The sequence below is a fragment of the Neodiprion virginianus genome, chromosome 2 (assembly GCF_021901495.1).
Source record: "Neodiprion virginianus isolate iyNeoVirg1 chromosome 2, iyNeoVirg1.1, whole genome shotgun sequence".
In the NCBI taxonomy this organism is placed as follows: domain Eukaryota; kingdom Metazoa; phylum Arthropoda; class Insecta; order Hymenoptera; family Diprionidae; genus Neodiprion; species Neodiprion virginianus.
Window position 1 is genome coordinate 7,208,950 of NC_060878.1, and position 21,709 is coordinate 7,230,658.

At 36.9% G+C, this 21,709-nt stretch overlaps 4 protein-coding genes across 11 annotated transcripts; 1 reads left to right on the top strand and 3 right to left on the bottom strand.

The window, feature by feature from the left end:
• Positions 1-615: 615 nt before the first annotated feature.
• On the bottom strand, positions 616-9,261 carry LOC124297700 (zinc finger CCCH domain-containing protein 13-like). 4 transcript variants are annotated; one of them, XM_046748988.1, is made up of 12 exons: positions 9,099-9,261; positions 8,623-8,681; positions 8,075-8,271; positions 7,915-7,988; positions 7,478-7,555; positions 4,913-5,382; positions 4,012-4,165; positions 3,736-3,906; positions 3,045-3,542; positions 2,744-2,888; positions 2,432-2,663; positions 616-1,772 (listed from the first exon to the last, which is right to left on the bottom strand). In XM_046748988.1, exons 2-12 carry the CDS (start codon positions 8,646-8,648, stop codon positions 1,214-1,216), a joined length of 2,604 nt encoding a protein of 867 aa, XP_046604944.1. In that variant the 5' UTR covers positions 8,649-8,681; positions 9,099-9,261; the 3' UTR covers positions 616-1,213. The 4 variants fall into 4 exon arrangements, with proteins under 4 accessions (XP_046604944.1, XP_046604943.1, XP_046604945.1 ...); XM_046748987.1 differs by having other exon boundaries at positions 4,012-4,168; XM_046748989.1 differs by lacking the exon at positions 8,623-8,681 and having other exon boundaries at positions 4,012-4,168; positions 9,099-9,257.
• A 596-nt stretch (positions 9,262-9,857) lies between these two features.
• Positions 9,858-12,857, bottom strand: LOC124297705 (26S proteasome non-ATPase regulatory subunit 11). 2 transcript variants are annotated; one of them, XM_046749001.1, is made up of 5 exons: positions 12,762-12,857; positions 12,339-12,652; positions 11,854-12,248; positions 10,979-11,303; positions 9,858-10,905 (listed from the first exon to the last, which is right to left on the bottom strand). In XM_046749001.1, the coding sequence occupies exons 2-5, from the start codon at positions 12,645-12,647 to the stop codon at positions 10,675-10,677; spliced, it is 1,260 nt and encodes a 419-aa protein (XP_046604957.1). In that variant the 5' UTR covers positions 12,648-12,652; positions 12,762-12,857; the 3' UTR covers positions 9,858-10,674. The 2 variants fall into 2 exon arrangements, with proteins under 2 accessions (XP_046604957.1, XP_046604956.1); XM_046749000.1 differs by having other exon boundaries at positions 12,339-12,820.
• Positions 12,858-13,554: 697 nt separating this feature from the next.
• On the top strand, positions 13,555-18,607 carry LOC124297709 (transformer-2 protein homolog alpha). 3 transcript variants are annotated; one of them, XM_046749008.1, is made up of 6 exons: positions 13,555-13,716; positions 14,896-15,164; positions 15,237-15,402; positions 16,151-16,368; positions 16,459-16,568; positions 17,945-18,607. In XM_046749008.1, exons 1-6 carry the CDS (start codon positions 13,702-13,704, stop codon positions 17,968-17,970), a joined length of 804 nt encoding a protein of 267 aa, XP_046604964.1. In that variant the 5' UTR covers positions 13,555-13,701; the 3' UTR covers positions 17,971-18,607. The 3 variants fall into 3 exon arrangements, with proteins under 3 accessions (XP_046604964.1, XP_046604963.1, XP_046604962.1); XM_046749007.1 differs by having other exon boundaries at positions 14,896-15,402; positions 17,363-18,607; XM_046749006.1 differs by having other exon boundaries at positions 14,896-15,402.
• Positions 18,316-19,961, bottom strand: LOC124297713 (biogenesis of lysosome-related organelles complex 1 subunit 1). Of its 2 annotated transcripts, XR_006906662.1 has the most exons (5): positions 19,675-19,961; positions 19,516-19,588; positions 19,232-19,449; positions 18,903-19,136; positions 18,316-18,731 (listed from the first exon to the last, which is right to left on the bottom strand). XR_006906662.1 is itself a non-coding variant. In XM_046749020.1 (4 exons), exons 1-4 carry the CDS (start codon positions 19,733-19,735, stop codon positions 19,054-19,056), a joined length of 435 nt encoding a protein of 144 aa, XP_046604976.1. In that variant the 5' UTR covers positions 19,736-19,961; the 3' UTR covers positions 18,801-19,053. The 2 variants fall into 2 exon arrangements, 1 of the variants encoding a protein (XP_046604976.1); XM_046749020.1 differs by lacking the exon at positions 18,316-18,731 and having other exon boundaries at positions 18,801-19,136.
• Positions 19,962-21,709: the final 1,748 nt, after the last annotated feature.

Consider the following 21,709-nt stretch of genomic DNA (forward strand, 5'->3'; position numbering starts at 1 on the left):
TCTTTGAGACGGATAATGTAAATTAAAAATCTGGATGATCTTCAATTCAATAATTCAATGTCTAAAATTGGCTCACCTAATTTTTGCTTCAAAATTTTACCTAGCTTTGCAAAGTTTACGAACCTAAATTGTTATACAAATGTAGAAATCCATTGAAGGATGCCGTTGATAAAGTTAACGGGGCCAAATTTAAAATAAAAAACTTCAAGATTCTTGACCTTTAAAATGATTTTGAGTAATATGTGTTATACTTTGCTTAATTACGATTCACTGAATTTCAGATCATTCAACAACTGCAAAATAGCATTCTCTTCGTAATAATGTATTGTTAAATCCATGTTACGACTTTCATCCTGATGAATCCAATAAGTAACTTTAAAGTTTGACCGCGTCAATGCGCGTGGACTTAATACTCCGCAGATATAAGGAAATTTCTCCAGGTAGCTAGATTTCTTTTGTTTACGCAGACAGATTTCTTCATGTGCAACTTGAAATAATAATTTCCAAGTCGTACAAAAGCTTTCAACTCTTGCGAACATTATAACGAACTGAGCTATAATTATCGTAACTTGGATAGGTAAACGATGGGTATATGAATAACGAAGGTAGCGATCATATAGTTATACATATTTTATTGATTACAATTAATATACGTACTAAATAATTCATCCTACGTGTAGATATTTATCTTCATTATTATAATTTTAACTAACAGTACAATGAATTATTGACTTAATTTATATGAAAAGACGGTTTAATATTTTTGCTACATAACACTCATTTTCCATCCAAGGATAGTTTGTTGAACCGATGACACGCACTTTAGAAGAGTCAAACTTAAACGAAACACCTAGAAATAAGAAACTCCGATGCTTGTAGCATGACTTAAAAACCTTGTATACCTCCCAATTACTATCGGAGTCTAATACCATTTGGGGTCTTTTGAGCAATTGGTGATTTAACCCGCGGTATTTTTTTTCAGATGTGTTTTACTCTTGTGTTTAACCAGATACTTCCCTCTGTTGCTATTAAGAATAATTGTTTATGATCAAACACGGCACAATTTTTCCAACCAAATTACATCTTACAGATCCCTTATGGAGTAAATTAGTAACATAGATATTCCACTGGATAACATACAAAATTTCATTCATACCCATTACTAGCATCCGTTAGCTACACTGACACATCGCTCGTCAAAATTTGAATCCACTTATTTTTCTACCTTTTCAAGTTTCACCTTTGCTTCAGACTTTTTAGCCGTTATTTCTTTCTCGTCTCCCTCTTTTTCATTAGCTTCCCTTTCCCGCTCTTTCTCCTTGTTGTGTAATTTTTTTTCGGAATTACGGAAACGGTCGTATCGCGAATCTTCGTCATCACTTGATTTCGTCCCAGGTTCAACTTCCTGCAAAATATCGCCCAAGTCTTTGTCAACGTCGTCCCAAATCTTGTCTGTGCTGTCCCCTTGGTATTCATCATCGTCGTCCTCTTCACCTGCCACATCTTTGTCAGCAACTTTAGCAGTTTTCTCCATCTCAGCAGATCCTTTATGATCAGGTTTAGCGCCGTCGGTATTTATAGCATTACTCGGAGATACGGCATTTGTACCGGTAGCCGAAGGTGCCGTAGCATTATTTGCAGTTTCACTTTTAACGCCTTCTGTAGATGTCGACGTGTTCGAAGTTAAACTCACATTGACAGAAGAGGAAGTTTGTAGATGAATCCGTTCCGCCTGACGTCGTAATGCTTTGTCGTCATTATCACGAACGTACCTGAACATAATTACGCACATTTATATAAAGATATTGTCAAGTTTTTCTGCATGGAATTGTATACCTACAATGCAACATACACGAGTACAAAGTGAATTTCAAACGCTGTAACCTATCACAAACTACGCTCTATAATTTTCAGTATGATTTCGATAATACTTCTTGAGATTTGCATACAAATTAGAAGTCAATTCAAACGCTCTTGAAGAATTGATCACCATATGCTTATCTTTCATGCTGCAATTAAATAGTTTCACTTTTTTAAAATTATAAATATCAACAAAACTCCATCAATAATCACTTGACAGTGTTTGACAAGCTGAGGTGGATTTTTAATTTTTGAAATAAGAATAAAATAAACTATGTTTACGCAGCTGTAGTTATTTATGCATTGATTATTAAATCGTTTATGTTTTAAAGAAATACTGAAACTTTTTCCCCTCCATTTTGCGTTATAATCAAATAGTCATTATTCAGGCACAAGCCTAATTGATTTTATTTGTTCAACAACATTTTTAACAACTCACCCTCTCATCTGGTTGTAGTTGAAATAAATCTATAGCAACTTGTGCAGATGTATAATTAAATATGAATATAATATGTATGAATCTATGTATTTATACGTATAGGAAAGTGGTAATTAAATCTTTGAGGTGTACCGCTTTAAGTGACTTCGCGTGGAGCAATGAAGCGCAACAGCTTGCTCTCCGTTGTCGCTTCGTGGCAAGTAAACTTTGCATAATTCACAAAATTGCACTTCGACTCGCTTTATGTATTCGGCTCCAACTTTAATCATCTGCTTGTTCTTGGGTTTCTTTTCACCATCTCCAACTGCTTCACCCTCTGGTTTTTCTTTTTTCTTTTTTTCCGCAGCATCTTCGTTTTCTTCAGCTGTTTCAAATGTATATTAATAGAAAACCAAATCTTCGATCGAAGTTAGCTATGTATTTGATCATATAATCGCAACTCACCATCTACGTCTCCAACTGAATCTAATGTCATGAAGTTGTCCAAGTTGACTTCCTTATCGTCGTCATCAGGACCACTGGACTCTCCTTCTCCCTCGGCAGCATCCACACCTCCGTTACCAATTCTTTCATCTAGTACACTCTTTCTCTGAAATTGATAACACACACTGTCGTGAATTAGGATTTATCACTCCATTTAACGAGACGGAGTTTTATCGATTTACTCAGATATTAGCAATATTATTATTGAATATCAGCGAAATTACCAATTTAGTCATGATCTTTAAGCACATAAATATTGTACCTTGATGTGGTCCAGGGTGCAGACGTGACTTTCGTAAAGCATAGGTGATCGGAACTGGATCCTGCAAACGCGGCAAAACGGCGTGAGAAAACTCTTCATTTGACGATGAGATTCTGACAACTGATGCACCGCCTTGAGCGATCGATAATTCAGTTTACAAATGGGACAGAACATCGTCCTTGAAGGCAATGTTCCGCGTTGCGCGTCCCTTGCTTCTACACGCCGCTGTTCTTGTCGCTGAATAACACGCATTCGAGCTAGTGCTGCCTTGTGTCGAGCAGCAACACGTCGCATGGCCGCATTATGCCGCCCGGAGTAGAGGTGGAGAGAATATTCCTTGAAAGTTATGCTGCGATGAGCACAATGTGGACAGTTTAACTTGATGAACCGCCTTCCGTCTGCACGTCGAACAGGTTCGTCTGTAGCAACCCCTCGCCCATGACCTTCTTTGTCTTCCTCATCACCCTCATCATCCTCTACTTCGTCTTGTTCTTCCGGCTATATTTCGATGGACAAATACCTCATTAATTAGGATGTTTCGGTTACATTTAAGATCACTGCGCCCCTAATTTGTTTGGACTATTGTAAAATCAGTACAGCAAACTTTCAAAGTGAGGGGCATCCAAATCTTCAACTTATCATAAACATATTGAGATTACCGAAGATTATTATTTTACTGCAAGTAAGTTACCTGATGCTTTCCATCATCATCGTCCTCCTTTTCCTCCTCTTCTTCTTTATCCTCCTCGTCTTCGGTATTTGGTCTCTCTCTTTCTCTGTCCAATTTCTCCTTCTTTCTCTTTTCTTCTTTTTTCTTCTTTTCCTCCGCCTCCTCTTCCTCATCTTCATCATGTTCTGGATTCTGTACAGAAATTTTGATGTCAAAAATGAAACTGATGATTTGTCATACTTTTGTTAACCACCAACTTAATTCACTTATTAGGGTTTCGGTACATTTTTACTTTACCTTTTCATCGTCGTCCCAGTTGCTCTTGTCGTCGTCATCATCATCATCGTCTGAGAATGCGGCATTGATAGCTTTGGCCATTTCTCTGTCCTTGTCCTTAACACTGGCGCCCACTGAAGAATCCTTTTTACCTCCGGAAACCCTAGTAGTACCGCTACTAATGGCACAGCAATTTTTCATTGTCATTTAAATTACTCTTTTTTTGTTAACATTTTTTTCTCACCATCTTTCTCATGCTCAATAATCAAAATTTATTCTTTGCTGTTGAGGGACAGCTAACTTCGCGACCTTATGCTTATGCTCTTTCGTTTTGTCCAAATCAAGGCCTTTATTATCGTATCATATGAATAATCGTAAGTATTTTTCCATCTTCTCTTGTACATATTTTGAACTTAATATGGCATCACACAGCACGCGTTCGTTTGAGAGCATATCGTCACAGAATTGAATCAGATGTAAAATATAATTTCGTAATAATGACGCTCGTTTTAAGCCTTCAATTGTATGTACTAACAAACTTTTATTTCTGTTAAACATCGTTGATCAAAGAAAAAGAGTTGTTGTTATATTATTTTCGGTTTTGTGTTTTTTTCGTGAGAAATTAGCTATCACATTTCAATGCTAAGTTGATCTAGCTAGTTGAACGTCGCATAGATGTACTGAAGTCATTTGATTAATTTTGTTGCCAAATTCGTTTTTATAACGAAATTAAAATTAATTCATCTCTCAGTAGGAATTCTACTTCATTTTCGTTCCTGCATCAATTTTTTTTTTTTTTTGCTTTCTACAGTCTATTACATCTATATATCATTGTCGATCGTCATCTCAGATCATCGACCATAAGGTGCTTTTTCTAGGAAGGACGTAGATCGGTCGATAAATGATTTGGCTAGTTAGTTACCTCCTGCGTATCTTTGTCGACGTCATGCGGACTCGTTGAATGTAGTCTCGAGACCTTGATGCCATCAGCTTGCGGCGATAATCAAGAGACTGCAGAGTTCGCTTGCGAGCCAAAATTGCATCAGATCTAGAGCTGATACGATGAAAGCCCCTCCCCCCTCGGGTCGAAATGCGGCCCCTGTATCCACCGGATTGGTGTGATATTCGACCACGACTTGGGGTACTGTATCGCGGTGCTGAAGGGGGCGGCATCTGGCTCTTACGAGAGGGTGGCGGAGGTGCGTACCCACGCGAGGCTGAATGACGCTCTTCAGATCGATGATACGTCGAGGTTCGATCGCTCGGTCTCTTGCCCCCATCCTCGTATACACTTGACGACGACGATCTCTTGTTGTCATCGTAAGTTGGTGCCGCAGATGAGCCACCGTATGACGATGAGTACCTCTGCGAACTCCCACCGCTACCACCTCCCTGCCAAACGAAATTCAATTGTGCTCCACTGCCTCTGCCACTTTTCTTTGTCCTCTCTCCTATCACTGTTTTTTATTTTTTTCTATTCTCCATTTTACTGTATCGGTATTAGTTCATAAAATCTTTTTAGTTATTTTTTTCAGCAGAAATGGTTGTATATTGGCTTCTCTCCTTTAGTTACATTATTACGACAATGCCAATCTCTCCATATTAACCATATTTAAATCCGATATTTTGATGTTAACTTCTGTTTACACCTCATTATCCTTTGACCTTTGATGAAAATATGGCAAAGGATTGTTCCATCTTTTTTATTTTTATTTTTTTTTTCCCTGACAGACGAGTAGCTGTGATAAGTGTTACCATCCCACATCAATGGCAATGATTCCCATCTCTGGGTACCAGTTTTCAATGATCTATACGATATCTATTCCTGAGAGTATCACACCATTATGGCTTCTCATGAAGTCTAATTCGTAACTATTCAACAGGTATTCAATTTATTTTTTCCTCTCTCTCTCACCTTTCAATTTTATTGTGCTGACATGGAAATTGTATGTAGTGTTAAGTTTGTCACATAATGATATTGAAGCTTCTTGTAATCATTGAAAAGTGAAGTCATTGATGAATAAAGAATTTCAGTTTTATAATCATTTATCAGAATAACATTTGAATCAATGCCAACGAAACTGTCTACGAGTGGATTATTGCTTTGATTTAAAAAATTTAGCACACGTAAGTGTTAGGAAGAAATGATTTAAGCATAAAACTGAAAGATGAGCGATATATATTTATTTTTGTAGTAAAAATTTGATGTATAATTTGGAAAAATGATACTCGTTCAGAATAGATTCGTTATTTATCGACGGTTAATCAGTTTCCTGTAGGATCCATTACGCATTGATGTCTGCAGCATATTGCTTGATATTGACTAAGTGATTTTTTGTTATACCTTGCCGATCAATTGCAGCTGACACTTTTCGATGCCATGGTATCGTCTTATGGCATCAACAATCTACGATACAATTGGCGTTATTTGAAACTGTTTATTTTTACAGGTATCTATTCATGTGGATAATAAGTGACTGCTGGTAGGCAGTTCAGCTCTCAATGCATTGCAGTCGTAGATTAGAGGGTACCGTGATTCATAAGTTGTTCATGTAGACATATAGCATCGTTTAACTTTTGTTGATTTGCCGCATTCTGCGAGCAATCTCCCAACACAAAAACAATTCACATTCGAGCAGCGGTTGGCTCGTCGCTTGAAAGGAAAGCACCAGTACTAATAAGTATTTGATCAGCGTTCATCGCCTGACTAATGGCTGAGTGCACTCATTTTCATTCAGAATCTATCACTACAAGTTACTAAAATTCTATTGTCTCATATTTATACCTACAGGGTGTTCAGCAAAATTTATATAGGCTAAATATCTCCAAATTTTCCAAGTATTACTGTCCGTAACGGCTAAATAGAAAAAAAAAAAAAAAAAATAAAAAATATATATAAACAAATACTATCAATTTTTTTTACATATATCATTTGAAAATCTAAATAAAATAAAAAGGACCTAGTTTGTACATAAATGAAAATAGTTAAAGTTACAAGAAATGAATATCACACTCGTTAATGTCGAAATCTATCAAAATATATCTTGATGCAATTCGAGAAATCAATGCTTTCGAGGTCATTTTAAGAGCTATTGGAATTTCAGACCTGCTGTGCACCCTGTTTTGCCATCTTGCCGGTATCTCTTCAATTTAGTCCGTTGTTTCTACTTCTACATTTTTTTGGATTTCACGAATTTTCTGAAGCATCATCAGCTGAGCATTAGGAAATATTTTCTTCATATTTCCACAGTCAGTCTAAATCATTTTAATGGTATATCAAAATTCCGACTGATAAGTGATAACAATAATTTCATCTTAAATTTTCACGAACATAAAATAAAGGAATATTGTTATCCCAGACTATTTTCAAAAATCTCATGTAAAACTGACAGTAGAAAGTGCACTCGAACCACATTATTTGACAAATCTTTATTAACGTTTGGTATATCTTCCCAATATGTTACATAATGCAATAAAATTTACATACCTGATACGAATCAGTCCTCAGTCTTTTACGATTGGATTCACTCGACGATCTATGTTCATCTCTGCCAGAATAAGAATCCTATTGAGACAAAAGCAATTGAATCAATTGACAAACTTACATTCCTTTTAAGCTGTAATGAAAGAGGACTGATATGTGAGAATTTTGATGAATGTGCAAAGCACAGGTTCGGTTATAGGTACTTGCTTCGCAATTTCAAATCCCCAGATAAAAAAAAAAAAAAAAAAAAAAAAAAAAAAAAAAAAAAAAAAAAAAAAAAAAAAACAATAATTATTCACACAACAATGGATATGGAATCCGTTCGAAATGAACCCAAATTTATTGACCAACATCAATTGGCAATACTTGAAATCTAAATTAATCCAATATCGAAGAAACCAATCATAGCAGTTTCCTCATTTTAATCTAGAAACACTTACACGACTGCTTCGCTTGTAGCTGTTAGAATTATCGCCTCTTCCTCCCCGGCTTGAGTACCGCTCAGATCCTCCGCCTTTGACAAGCAGTAAAAGAGCATATTAACCATAGTGAAATTGTATGAAATGTCTTTGTCATTTAATGATGTCTAACTTTACTTACCAGAGGCATATTTTGATCTCGAATCATAACTTGGTGTGGAGTAATTAAATCTTCCTCTGGATGTGGAATAGCCTCCGCCTCCTCTGCTTCCCATCCCTGTCGTCGAACCTCCACCCCAATCTCCCCCACCCCCACGTCCTCGATACGAACTGCCACCTCGGGAACCGAAGCCTCTTCCTCTTGAGCTCATGCTTGAGCTATCAAGATGAATGGTGGATATGAGATAAATTTATGCATGACTTTACTTTTTCCTTCGAAAGGATCCTCTTTTCCATTTTCTAATACTTTTCTTCTCACCCAGTACGTTTACTGTTATGACAATGATGTCTTTCAACGTTACATGTCTTGATAAGAGTCCAAGGAGAATAGTTTTCGTCAAGGTTTAAGCATGAACCCAGTGATGCTGTTACACCTCATTTATTGTTAGATATGTGTAATGAATTGTGTTAAAGTGGGTTGATTACGCTGATTATATCTCGTGGATGAAGTGTGAAATTATTTTTTAGCTTTCTTTTTCTGTTTGTTTTCGTATTTAGAATATTACTAACCTATATTTGTTGTATCCATAACTCATGATTACAGCTTACCGACGATGACCCGAAAGAGTCTACGGATAAAATAGTAAAAATGTTACACAACGATTCAGAGATACCGATGCAGAGTTACTTCGACGAAACTGTAGCTTGTCGGTGGGATTTTCTCGGTTGACTATTTGCGAACAGAAACAAAATTTTGCGTGGTACACGGAAAGGCGGATGGGATATATCCGCATTTTTCACAAATGAACGTTACTTAAAATCGAAAACTGGGTTAATTTTTTTTCACCGTAAAAATTGACAGTAATTTCATTGCTACGCAATATCGAAAAATCGATAGTATTTCTTGCGCATACACACACTGGCGTTATCTAGCAAGTTAATGAACGCGAACATTTTTTCGTTTGCTGAAAACAAATTTCATGGAATATGTATGTAGTTCTTTTTTTTATAAAAACACATAAATCGTGAGTGAAAATGACGCTTACCAAGTAGATATATTAAACTTCGGTACTTCTAATATGTAGGACGATAGAAATTTAATTGTTAATTGTTGCAAATGACGCGTTGAACCGCTTCCTCCTCGAAATATCTTTCCGTGCGCACGAGATACTAGATAGATGTAAAATGGCTGAATCCGCGGCAGATGCGGCGTCGGGTGTGAAAAGGATATGGAAGAGGTTGGACAAGGGAACGGAATTTAAACCGGAAACATGACTGCTCTACATTCTTATGTTTCCTGGTACTTAAATCAAATTTATGCTACTTTTTCATCAAAGTAACCAAATGAAACTGCTTCACTTATCCTTTATTCAGTTTTTGCAAATATTTTTCTCGCTCCATTTCTCCGAAGTTTCTCACTAAACACACGATGTCGCATTGTAATAACATTTAACATTTATTTTTACATTCTTGTACTTATTATTTCCTTTTGCCCCATCATTTTATTTTCATTCAATTTAGTGATACGCGACGCATGCATTAATTAACACGTTTTGGATCCTTTGGTGAAAATGGTATCAATTGAAATTAATTCTAAATAGTCGTACTTACCAGCAGCAGAAATTAACGAGTCGTATTTGTAAATTTTCAATCCAAAATTTGACTTCGGCAATTGTATGGAAGAATTAACTGCTGTTTATTAAATTCCCTGCAGAATAGTGAAAATATTTCTAGCGTTGAAAAACGAAAGAAAATCAGCAATGAACGAGGTGACGAATTTTCTTCTTTAAAGTAGGTCACGTCGATTTGGTTTTTTATTATTCATTTATTAAGAAACCATCAGTTCTTCACGTTTTATAGATATAATAATGTGTTGTATGTATACTATATTGAGTACATAAGTACCAACAGATAACCATCATTAATCGAATTTATAAATCAAATCTCAAACGATGAGCTGGTTTATTGGCAACGGATTGAATTTATTCAGTTCAAACGATCATAATTTATTATCAAATTTGTTTTGTTTTTCCAATTATCGATTTTAATGATAAATGACAAGATGTTGCTGATATAGTAGTCTATTTTTGCAATAATTAACGATTATATTACTGGCGTGGAACACTCGCTTGAATCGATACGTTCACACGATGTAAATAAAAACAGAATTATAAATATATACTTTCTTTCTTAGAGATGATGTTATGTATTGTTTTGTCGTCGAGATGGTTGTAATACAGTTTGAGTAAATTCATTGTCATGTTGTTCAATTTCGATCGTTATAAAAATGCAAATTATACCAAAAGTACATGGGAAGAAAGTATTAAACCCAATAACGTATTTTGTATTTCAATTCGTACGCTCCTGGCAAAATTTGAAATGCAAATCATAGGTATTGAGAATAATTTAAGGAATAATTTGTGGTTTTTTTCCCACTAACTTGCGTGAGTTGAAACATGATCGTCTGGACCAAACTTTAATTAGTAATCAGTAGGTGAATGGAGTTAATTCGTTTAATATTTAATGACAGCATCTAATCATTAATTGTAGTAATCCGTAGTAGCAATTATAATAATGGTAATATTAATAGATTTTGCTTATACAAATTTTTAATAAATAGGGCTAGGTGAGTTTCTTAGCTTTCTGGTACAAAGTATCGACTACTTTGCCCATACTATGTAGCGTGTCCAGAGCAATCTCGTACGTTTTGTCTCTTGGCGTATCCTCAAACACGATCAAGACACCTTCTCCTTGATCCAATACACCTCTCAGTTTCTTGTCCAATATCATTTGTGATAATTTCTTTTCTACTTGAGCCAATGGCAGTGATATACACGAAGCTATGTGACCCACCTGTTTAAATGAATAAATTGATTAATTATTCATTGATGAGAAGCGGTTCAATTAATGAAATATTGACATTAACCTGCACACGCGAGTAGGGCTCGACAAGACGACAGAGATTTTGTTCAAGCATAGCGTCGTATAGGGATCCTAAGTGCGCTCTGACTATAACATCTTCCTCAAGTTGTTGTTTGAAGTCTTTAACAGCTATCTGAAACTCTGCCAATGATCGTCTGTGGCTAGCTTCGGCAACAGCTCGCATAGCATCAAGATCACGACCGGCATATTTAACGGCCAGTTTGCCAGACATTATAGATTGAACATCTTCTGGGGTGCGTAACATTATTTTCGACAAAAGCATGTATTTTAGTGCTGTCAAAGCCTTGGGACATTCAACACTGTCATATCTGAAATCAAATAATTATAAATCTACAGTTTGTTCTCTGTAACCAAACAAAGAACTTAAAATCATGATGCGGCTGAAGTTGGTAACGCTATTATAACGATTAACTTTCCAGACAATCGTTATATCATAGTTGCAGGATTGTCTTACTTAGTAGATCATAATAAGGCAAAATGTATTCATATTTTGAGAACTCGACTACTTCAAAGTCACTATAAACTTGCAAAATAGTAATTTTTCGCCCCAATATTTCGTTACGCTAACATTACTAACTTCAGTCTCACAAATAATGAAAACAATGATGTTTTGTGCAACAATATATATTCGAATCAAGAAAAATTTGATGCAATAATTTCTGTTTTCTGTCAAAAATTTCTTTGTTCACTGCCATATTCTTGAAATAGCTACTAGATATACTCAATGAATCTAGATTAAATCTCTCAGTGTCATTTTGTGTTTCAAATTTTAACCGGCCCAATGTTTCTTGGGTATTTCAACAGTGCACTGAAGTTAGCAGGAATTGAATATGTGTAAATATAAAAAACTATTTATACCCTTCGAAAGCTTCATAAAAGTATGAGTAGGCAGTCTTGAAATCTCGCTCATCAGCAGCGTGCAATATCCCAGACTGTAGATCTAAAGCAGCTTGCATTTTTGGTGGGCAATAGATGGCATTGGCGGTTGTTCTCGCACTTGTTAACGCCGCCCTAGCTTTAGCCAGATTACTAAGTGCATGATAGGTTTTACTTTCGAGCAGTTGGACCTCGACAAGAAGCTGTTTGTCGTCAAGTTTTTTCAGCTCTTTAAGGAGGGCTGAACCAAGTTGAAGAGCTTCGCCGAACATCCCGGTGTCGAAATAAAGCGCTACCAATCGTGCCTCTAGAGATTGCCTCAAGAACGTTCTCCGCTCTTCCTTCGCCCATTCTATACACTCTTTGCATAATTGTACCTGAAAAAATGAAAATTTAACGTGTTGAATTAGGGAGAAATTGGAAAATTGAAAAGTACAGGCGCTTCGAATTCAAGAACTGATGTATACCTCGATACCGATACCAGCTTCCAAGTCGAGGAAAAAATCTACCAGAGATCGGACTAGCTTAGCTGCCTTTGCCTTGCTGATGAGGCTGAGAAAGGGTCGAGTGGCTTTAATGAGGTCTGCTAATTCCTTGGCCTTGCCCTCCTTTTTGTAAAGTTCACCCAGGTGAAGGATGCCTTGTTCCTTCACCCTAATATTGTCCTCGTCATCTTCGGCGATCCCGATACTCGGATCTGAGACGATCTCGTTAAGGAGTGAAATTCCCTCACTCCTGTTCGTCATAGATACTGCTTGGGCACGCTCGAACAGCATCGCACCTGCCATTTCCGAAAAGACTTTATATCGTTCACCAAATAATTAAACTACACTCAAAGGCTGATTATCAGAAATCATAAGACTTGGGGGATGAATGAAATTATCTATTACTTCCTCTTTGCACACGCACGACCCGCTTTCTGTTTTGTCAGGTTCACACTGCCTTTTCGATTGTCTATCCTACAAGTTCGTGTCATGCTGCTACGCGAGTCAAATAAATAATCATGTTTTTCAGATCTCGATGGCTGTGCAAAATAATGAAGATGCATTTTTACTTGGGTAGTCAGAGTAGCCGCCCTTCGTCAGCCAATCGCATTCCAGGATCAATCGGAAACATTTAACATCTAACCAACCAACAACTACTAACCTGATTTTAATTCGGTAAAATGGTAAAATATACTAAAAGGTTTCCCTTATGTTTCGTGAAACGTACGGCCGATATTTCCCTGATTCAAGTTAGGCGATCATATTACGAAAGAAAAGTACATATTCGATGTATCCATGAACTGTTTCGATTCTGAAAAATCTTCGACTAATCCTCCAACAAATCCACTATAAATTATTTTTACATATTTCGGATCAACCTTGAATTTTAGTGATTTCAGTTTACGATTGTCGCGTTTGATAGCCTAGCTCTACAAGAAAATTCAGTACATTAAATTACGTATCGGGATTACATTATACTAATTCTAGGTAGATTTATAACTATACTTCGAATTATTACTTGATTGATGGATTTTGGTTGGAATAGGAATCTTGTGAATAAACATCGTATTTCAGAATAACGACAATACGTGTGGTATTTGAATTTTCTGCAAAAATACCGAAATGGCTTGACTTTTCAACTCTCAAATATACATATACAAATTCTTAGTTACCTAGCAACGCCGGATGTTGAAAACTTTTCATACACGGTTACGGTTTGTGTATTTCCGCCCGCTGGAATCTATTCGACGCCATTAGTGACGCGCGGCTCGGCAATATTTTAGGCCGTTTATCCTTTAGTTTTTGGTCATTTGTATAGTTATTTTTTAGGTGATAAGTCATCACGATGAGCGACATAGAGGTGAGTTTTCTATACCCGGGTTGAACTTCAATCTACATTGTTAATAAACATATTTTATATCGATGAAAGATCAACTGTAGTCGGCGGTTTGTTGTTTGATCAGTGAAAACCACGCAACGAGTGCCGTTATTGATTTGTAGCTGCTTTACTCCGTGGCGAATTTATCTTTTATTTGGATGTTGTCTACCATTATCAAAACTAGCTATTAAACATTCATTAATATCAAATCCTACCCGGTAGAAAAGAAGTACAACGTATACGACTTATATATAGTCATTAACGCTGCGTCCCTCCCGGTGCTCAGAAATTTAACCACCCTACAAATTGAGACTAAAATTCTTATCATGCGCCACGTGCCTCCGTCTCAAATATACACAGATAAATTTTAACGTGCGGTGTTATAACCACTCAGATTTATGCATGCATATAAAGTTACGTATGTACGAACACGTTCATTTGTACATGCTCATGTGTAAAAAAGAACGCAAACTATTACGTGTTCTATATTAAGATTATTCAAACTGCTTATACGCATTAATCTAGCGACCAAATTTGCAAGTCACAAGTATATCAATTTAATCATAACCGGAATGAAAGCTTCCGCAAGAGCAGAAATTATATTTACAACAATGTTACGAACCTCGTTTTTCCGTTTGCATTATCTTTTTCAACTCTAATCTGTCGCCAATCGAAAGCATCTTTCGTAAAGTAGTTTTAAATTGCTGGTCATGAAAGAACTAAACAAATGTGAATTATTTCCTGACCATCGGTCAAGTTATTATTTTGCCATTGCTGTTCAGAGGATGTAAATAACCTTTTAAGAAACTTGGTGATAACAAATATGAAACAGAAAAAATACATGAGCTGCTAAATGTAAAATTGGCATCGTTCCACTTTTCTGTTCAATTTCAATCCATCACTGCTATCACATTTTTTTTATTTACTTGTCCTTGACATTTTACTATATTTAGCAGTTTCCAATAAAGATGGTGTTTCATTACCTTAACAGCGCACCGTTTCACGTGTAATTAATCCTTTTCTATTTATTTCTATAATCACTTGAATGCCTTTGTTGCCAAACTTAATGTCAAATTCCAATCCTACCTATCAGTGAATGTCTATTTGAATTGCACTATTTTTCATTATACACCACAAATAATTATGAAAATTTAATTACAGCGAAGTGGTAGTCGCAGCGCTAGCCCCAGAAGGCCAAGAACAGCAGATGGAGGACCGAGAGATTCGCGTTCCAGATCCAGATCACGCAAGTCAAGGGAAAGGAAGGAGAGTCATCGTCCAAACAAGGACTATTCAAGGTCAAGGAGCAGATCAGGTTCAAGAGGTCGTAAACCGTACCGTACCAGCAAATACACAGGGGCTGGACACCGAGGAAGCAGCCGCAGTCGCAGCCGCTCGCCCTATCGGGGTGGGCGCTACTCTCGCAGCAGGTCTCGTTCGTACTCGCGCTCGCGCTACTCTCGCGAGAGAGACAGGAACATTTACCGATCGCACTCCCGCAGCCCCATGTCTTCGAGGCGGCGCCATGTCGGTAACCGGGACAACCCCTGCCCCTCCCGATGCCTTGGTGTCTTCGGCCTATCAATCTATACGACTGAGCAGCAGATTCATCAAATATTCTCCAAATATGGTCCAGTCGAACGAGTGCAAGTCGTCATTGATGCCAAGGTACTAATACTGTTTCTTTACTTTATCAAAAGGTTCTGCTATTGTTTCTGATATATTCCTTTAGTTTTCGTGAATGCGATAATTTATTTCTTTGTGTTTTATACCCTCTTGGCTTTTATTTTTATTGTAATTGACAGGAGGAACAGTAAAAAGGTTTAGGCCAGAGATTTAGAACATTCGCCTGTGAAGTTTGCGCGATCATGTTAAAGGCATCTGGCCACAACTCACTTCTTTGAACGTTACTTCTCCTTTCGTTAGTTTTTCAGAATATACACCATTGTTGCCATTCGGTAGCTATAGGACTATAGGACTATGCAAGATATAGAAGATTCAAGAATATTCGATCTTGGTGGTATTATACGAAGGTTGTAGAAGACGACCTACATCCAAGTCCAACTTTCAATTTTTTATTTAAATCTTTATTTTTTACAATGGTTTTTTTTTTCTTTTTTTTTTCCTCTGATGGTAGGGAAGTTGCGGAATTGGAGATACATTTTTTTCCACTATAAATCGACACCCAACATTTGTGGAATGTCAATTGCATTAGATTATTACTTCATTTCTCAATTTGTATCAAAATTCTTACCAACTCTGACAAAAACTTCATATATCAGGGATTGTGCAGCTTCCCAGATAAACAAATACTTTTGTAATTGTTGAACTTGTCTTTTCAAAGTCCATATGTGGTCTAGTATGAAAGACTGATTAATGGAGGATGGCCGTTTGGTGGTGAATGAACGTGTTTCAGACTGGACGGTCGAGAGGCTTTTGCTTTGTATACTTTGAGTCATCTGAAGATGCTAAAGTCGCCAAGGAACAGTGTACAGGAATGGAGATTGATGGTAGACGGATACGAGTAGATTTTTCTATTACTCAACGAGCACATACACCAACTCCCGGCATTTATATGGGGAAGCCAACTCATTTGCATGATAGAAGTTGGGAAGGAGGATCCAGACGTAGAGAGTAAGTATCAATCCTTGATAAAATGCCAGAAGATGAAGCATCTATTTTTCAAAATTAATGATATTATATAAATTGTATTTTTTAAAACAGAGGGAGTGGATACAGAGGAAGCCATAGGAGGTCACCCAGCCCTTATTATAACAGTAGTAGTCGTCGCCGCACACGCTATGAACGGTCAAGGTCACGGTCATATTCGCCCCGTAAGTCTGATCTAAAATTTTCTTACTGAAAGTAACGTAATTACTCTATAGACGCAACTACGTCATCCTCATGGATTGGGTGTCCACAGAAATAATTACTTCGTACTACTACGATACAGTTGAATAAATAATATAGTGGCATAAGTTATCAAAATACTAGAGTTTCACAGGATGGAACAACTGGCCAAGGTAATGGAAGTTTCCAGCAAACATGATCAAATTCCACTTCCAGTCTGCTGTAATGATGTTTTTAGTTAAACCATTTTCTGCAATTACAAATCATTGGTTGTATACTAATTTTGAATTCACTATTTTTAACGTCATCATTTTACGAAAACTCCAATTTTATTTATATTGATTTATTCACTTCATTCACAATACGTGTAATGCAGTAATTATATTTTCTTTCTATGTGCATGAAAGTTTTCTAGCAATTCCGTGATTTGAATATGAATTGTTGAGGGGCATTTTATTGAATAAACTTGAAGAAATAAGTTGAACTACATTGTCTGAACAGATAAGTTGGGGCACATGATTGATGAACGTTCATAGAATGGGAATAATCGCTATAGGACCACTGAATGTTTTAATTTTGTGTGGACACCCTAGATTCTTTCATTAACACTTCGACAACTTTCATTTTTGGGAGTTTTTGGCGCTATTACGAGTTTCTTAACTGAAGATCGACGCAGAAGCATCCGAGGAATGCATCTAATGAAAGTAGCGGTAGTAATTAAGTGCAATCATTGACATAAGTCAAACAATCATTGTTTTTGTTGCTTAATGAATTTCAGGTCGATATTAAGTGACGCGAGTGTGACGTGAGAGGCCAGGTGTTGGGAGCCATTTGTGTGACTTGATCCTTTCACCTCCCTTACCCCTAACTAGACGGGGGCCAATAATGCAAACGCTACATTCTAACAAACGTATGACCATTCTCACCTTGCTCTAGATCACAATGTATATATCGCTGTATTGCGATGTAGAATAGCATATTTTTGAATATCAGTTAGTGAGCAGTAGGGTGAGAATGGCCCAGAAAAACCTTACTTCCATTATTCATCCATGGTTTTTTTTTTATTTTATTTTATTTTTTTTTATTGCGGTTTTTCCCTTCGTTATGGTTGTAAGGTTTTAGTTATTTTATCGTACGACTATCATGTAAAGGTTGGAATACGATTATTTCACTTTTTGGTTCAACTTTTATTCGTTCGATGTTTTGATGCTTGAGGTTGTATTCCAGCTATTTGTCAATGTACTACCACGCCGTACGAGTGGTAATAATTTGAAATATGTGGTATTCTTAGTAATTTACTACAACAAATAAACCTGAAAATTCGATATAGATTTCTCTAACACATTTGTTTGTTTATAAGGTTTTGAATCAAGAGGTATTGGATGATAGAGGGAAGTTTCAAGTTTGACTCTGAAAAAAATGAAAGGTTTTGAAAAGAAAAATTGAAGACAAGATTTCTGAAGATCTTTCTCTTGCTCGAATGAATTTCAAGATCCCACGAAGGTCTTTCGCGCTTGTGACAAAGAATATGATCCGAATCCGATTCATTTCCGGCTGAGAAGTCTCAAGCCTAGAGGAGCTGCAAGAGCAGTAGAGCAAGCTTCAAGACAGAATCAGAATCATTGGGCATCAGGCCCCTGGCCAGGGCAGGTCGGTGGTAGTCGGGGGTGAAACAGGCTGAAAAAGTTTACGAAAATATTCAAGAATCGCCGAAATTCTCCTTTTTTTTTCTTTTCCTACGGGAAAGTACAGCCATTTCAAGTTTACACCGATCATATTCTTTATCAGTTGAGTTGATTTGGTTATATACAAGATACCCCACAGTAGAAGAACTCATCGATTGATTACAAATAAATGAATGAATAAAAAAATAAAACTAAAATTATCCGCGACTTTCCCATCCCTCCACCATCCCAAAACCTCTAACTTCCTCTAAAACCCCTAAGAACTTTGATTTTGTCTAGAAAATAAGTTAATTGCTATTTCCTAAGCTAGTCAATAAATATTGACTTTCATATTGTAACGAACCGTGTTTTTTCTTTAGTCTTTATTTACCTAGTCCCCAACCATTTTTTTTCTTTTTTTGGTTTAATTTCTGTGAAATGTTATTTAAGCACCTGTATCATTACTAATTGTGTCATCTACAGCTGAAAAATAATTCAATATATCTCAGTTTAATTTTGGAACTAGGAGAATAAGGATTATTAACATTAACCTCACTTACAACTTGTATATATTTATACTCTGGCAACTGATTGCATTATACAAGAAAATGTTGATGCCATGTACCAAGAAAGGGTTTGCATAAACATACTCACTGGCGAGATATGTTGAAATTGCACAATAGAGTAATAATACTCGCATACACCTCAAAGTCTGTTGTTATCACCTTTCCTCTTTTAATGAGTTGAGTAAAAGATGCATTTCCACAACTTTGGTAGATGTGTATCTTTCAGAAGTAAATTAATACTAATTTATAGATTGAGGATTAGTAGGACGTGAAGGCTCGTTGGGTGCTTGTGTTCCTTGTGCTTCCTGGGTTTCCTGGGTTGCTGAAATTGAATAAGTAACATTACAGCCATATCTTATTGACAGTAAGTCATGGAATAAGAATTTAAGTGAGATTATCTTCTTACGTAATACAAACCTTTATAGGAATATTCTAGAGCAGTGGCAATTGTTCTCATGTCACCTTCTATACTTCTTGCCCAATTTTCGGCATCACCAATTTCTTTTAGAGCACTAGAAAAACTTTCGACCAAGTTGAGCCAAGCTTGCGTCTGCTTGGCAAAACTGGTTGCGCTATGCTGCAATTGTTTAGCTTCTGCATCCAATCTCTTTTGATTCAAATAAGCCTGAGCAACCCTGAAGGAAGAAATATTGAAATTAGTGTATATAAAATCAGCTTGCATTGGATCTCACGATACTCACCCAACGTTCAAATGATCAACGAGAGCTTGAGTCAAATTATTTGCTGCCTGAACGGCTTCCTTGCGCTTTTGTTCTGGACATGGTGAAAATTTTGTGATTTAATTAGTCACACGAAAAAAAAAAATTGAAATAAATTGAAAAACGAGGTATTTTTTTTACCTTGCCTTTCTTTTCTAGCTGAATGTTTGCTCTGGTGTTCTTTCACAATTGATGACAACATATTGAATGAGAATTATAGTAGGATGTTGGGGTATATTTTTAATAATTGTTTTATTCTCGTTAGATACGTTGTGATTCAAACACGAATTACAGTGACAGATGAGATAACTGGATTCGAATGGGATAAACATGTAGATCGCGTACTCCGTGTGTAATGTAATGATATTAGATTGTATCACAGTCTAATCTTTCTGACTTGCGTGCAGACACCATATCATTGAGTATGGAGTGTACAGGAGGGCAGTCTTAGGGTTATAAAAACTGAGCTGAGTGAGCTGATTTTAGGTATACCTAAGGGTGGCGCTGTTAACCGTAAGTTGCACAACTAACTGTGTAATACCAGGTGATACCACACATCACGTTCGATGTTGTGTCAATCAGCGCCACGTGTTTATTTTATGTACCCTTATTCACCTACAGAATTTTCGCGATTTTGAAAAGTGCTAGAATCATTTCCTTGGTGCACTATTCGAACGTAATTTTGCGAAAGAAATCGATTGGGCACAGTCCGAATACGATGCGAGCAACTGATCAAAAGTTACAGCCAAAAAACCGGAACCTGAGTTTTTGCCATTTTCCAGCTGGTGCTGTTTCCGTCGTAGAGTCTCGGCCGTTGGTTCTACGCTCTGTTTGCTACGTTTTCTGAGTTCCTGGGGATCCAATTAGTCGGATAAGGGTCATACAGATCGATTCTGAGACGAAGAATTTTCGGCTGAAAAAATGAAGAAAAAGTAAGGCTAACCCGAAGAGACCCGCTCTTGACGGCGACTCGTCACCCAGTCTTCTCCACTTCCTGCTTCCCACGTTTCTATGTTGCTGCTTTCTTAGCTTTATTCGGCTTTCTTTTCTTTTCTTTTCTTTTTCGCTTTTTTTCTGACATTGTCTTCGCCGTCTTTCTCTGTTCTATTCTCCGTTCTAATTTTTTATCCCTAGATCTTAAATAGTAATATAGAACTAGGCTAAGGTTTTGGAATTAAGGCTTTGTTTATTTTTAATTTTGCAATAATGTTTGATAATATTGTCATGAAAAAAATGATAAATAAACCATTAAACCATAAAACCCCTTTGCATTTCTGTCGAGAATGTTCGCGATTTTGAAAGGTGCTGGAATAAATTCTTTAATGCACTGTTCCGGCGTAATTTCGCAAGAGAATTCGATTGGGCACAGTCCCAGCACGCTGCGATCAACGCATCAAAAGTTACAGCCAAAAAACGAGAACCTGTATTTTCGACATTTTTCAGCAGGTGCTTTTTCCTCCGTAATTTCTCTCCTGTTGATCCCACACTCTTTTCGCTGCGTTTTCTGAGTTCCTGGTGGTCCGTTTAGTCGGGAAAGGGACATACAAATCGAATCTGAGACCAAAATTTTTCGGCCCCAAAAATGAAAAAAAAGTAAGGCTAACCCCTTTGCATTTTTGGCGAAAATTTTCGCGATTCTGAAAAGTGCTGGAATAAATTCTTTCATGCACAATTCCGACGTAATTCTGCGAGAGAAATCGATTAGGCGCAGTCCCAACACGCTGAGATCAACGCATCAAAAGTTACAGCCAAAAAACGAGAACCTGTATTTTCGACATTTTTCAGCAGGTGCTTTTTCCCCCGTAATTTCTCTCCTGTTGATCCCACACTCTTTTCGCTGCGTTTTCTGAGTTCCAGGTGGTCCAATTAGTCGGGAAAGAATCACACAAATCGAATCCGAGACCAAAATTTTTCGGCCCCAAAAATGAAAAAAAAGTAAGGCTAACCCCTTTGCATTTTTGGCGAAAATTTTCGCGATTCTGAAAAGTGCTGGAATAAATTCTTTCATGCACAATTCCGACGTAATTCTGCGAGAGAAATCGATTAGGCGCAGTCCCAACACGCTGAGATCAACGCATCAAAAGTTACAGCCAAAAAACGAGAACCTGTATTAGCGACATTTTTCAGCAGGTGGTTTTTCCTCCGTAATTTCTCTCCTGTTGATCCCACACTCTTT

Coding starts and splice junctions, on each gene's coding strand:
- LOC124297709 (XM_046749006.1), top strand. Junction 15,403..16,150: donor AAGTCGTCATTGATGCCAAG/GTACTAATACTG, acceptor AACGTGTTTCAG/ACTGGACGGTCGAGAGGCTT. Junction 16,369..16,458: donor GGAGGATCCAGACGTAGAGA/GTAAGTATCAAT, acceptor TTTTTAAAACAG/AGGGAGTGGATACAGAGGAA.
- LOC124297705 (XM_046749000.1), bottom strand. CDS start 12,659: ATGGCAGGTGCGATGCTGTTCGAGCGTGCCCAAGCAGTATCTATGACG. Junction 12,249..12,338: donor AAGCTGGTATCGGTATCGAG/GTATACATCAGT, acceptor TCATTTTTTCAG/GTACAATTATGCAAAGAGTG. Junction 10,906..10,978: donor AGCCCTACTCGCGTGTGCAG/GTTAATGTCAAT, acceptor TCATTTAAACAG/GTGGGTCACATAGCTTCGTG.
- LOC124297713 (XM_046749020.1), bottom strand. CDS start 19,735: ATGTTGTCATCAATTGTGAAAGAACACCAGAGCAAACATTCAGCTAGA. Junction 19,450..19,515: donor GTTGATCATTTGAACGTTGG/GTGAGTATCGTG, acceptor TTCTTCCTTCAG/GGTTGCTCAGGCTTATTTGA. Junction 19,137..19,231: donor TCTAGAATATTCCTATAAAG/GTTTGTATTACG, acceptor ATTCAATTTCAG/CAACCCAGGAAACCCAGGAA.
- LOC124297700 (XM_046748987.1), bottom strand. CDS start 8,648: ATGAGTTATGGATACAACAAATATAG. Junction 7,556..7,914: donor GCTACAAGCGAAGCAGTCGT/GTAAGTGTTTCT, acceptor TTGTCTCAATAG/GATTCTTATTCTGGCAGAGA. Junction 3,907..4,011: donor ACTGGGACGACGATGAAAAG/GTAAAGTAAAAA, acceptor ATTTCTGTACAG/AATCCAGAACATGATGAAGA.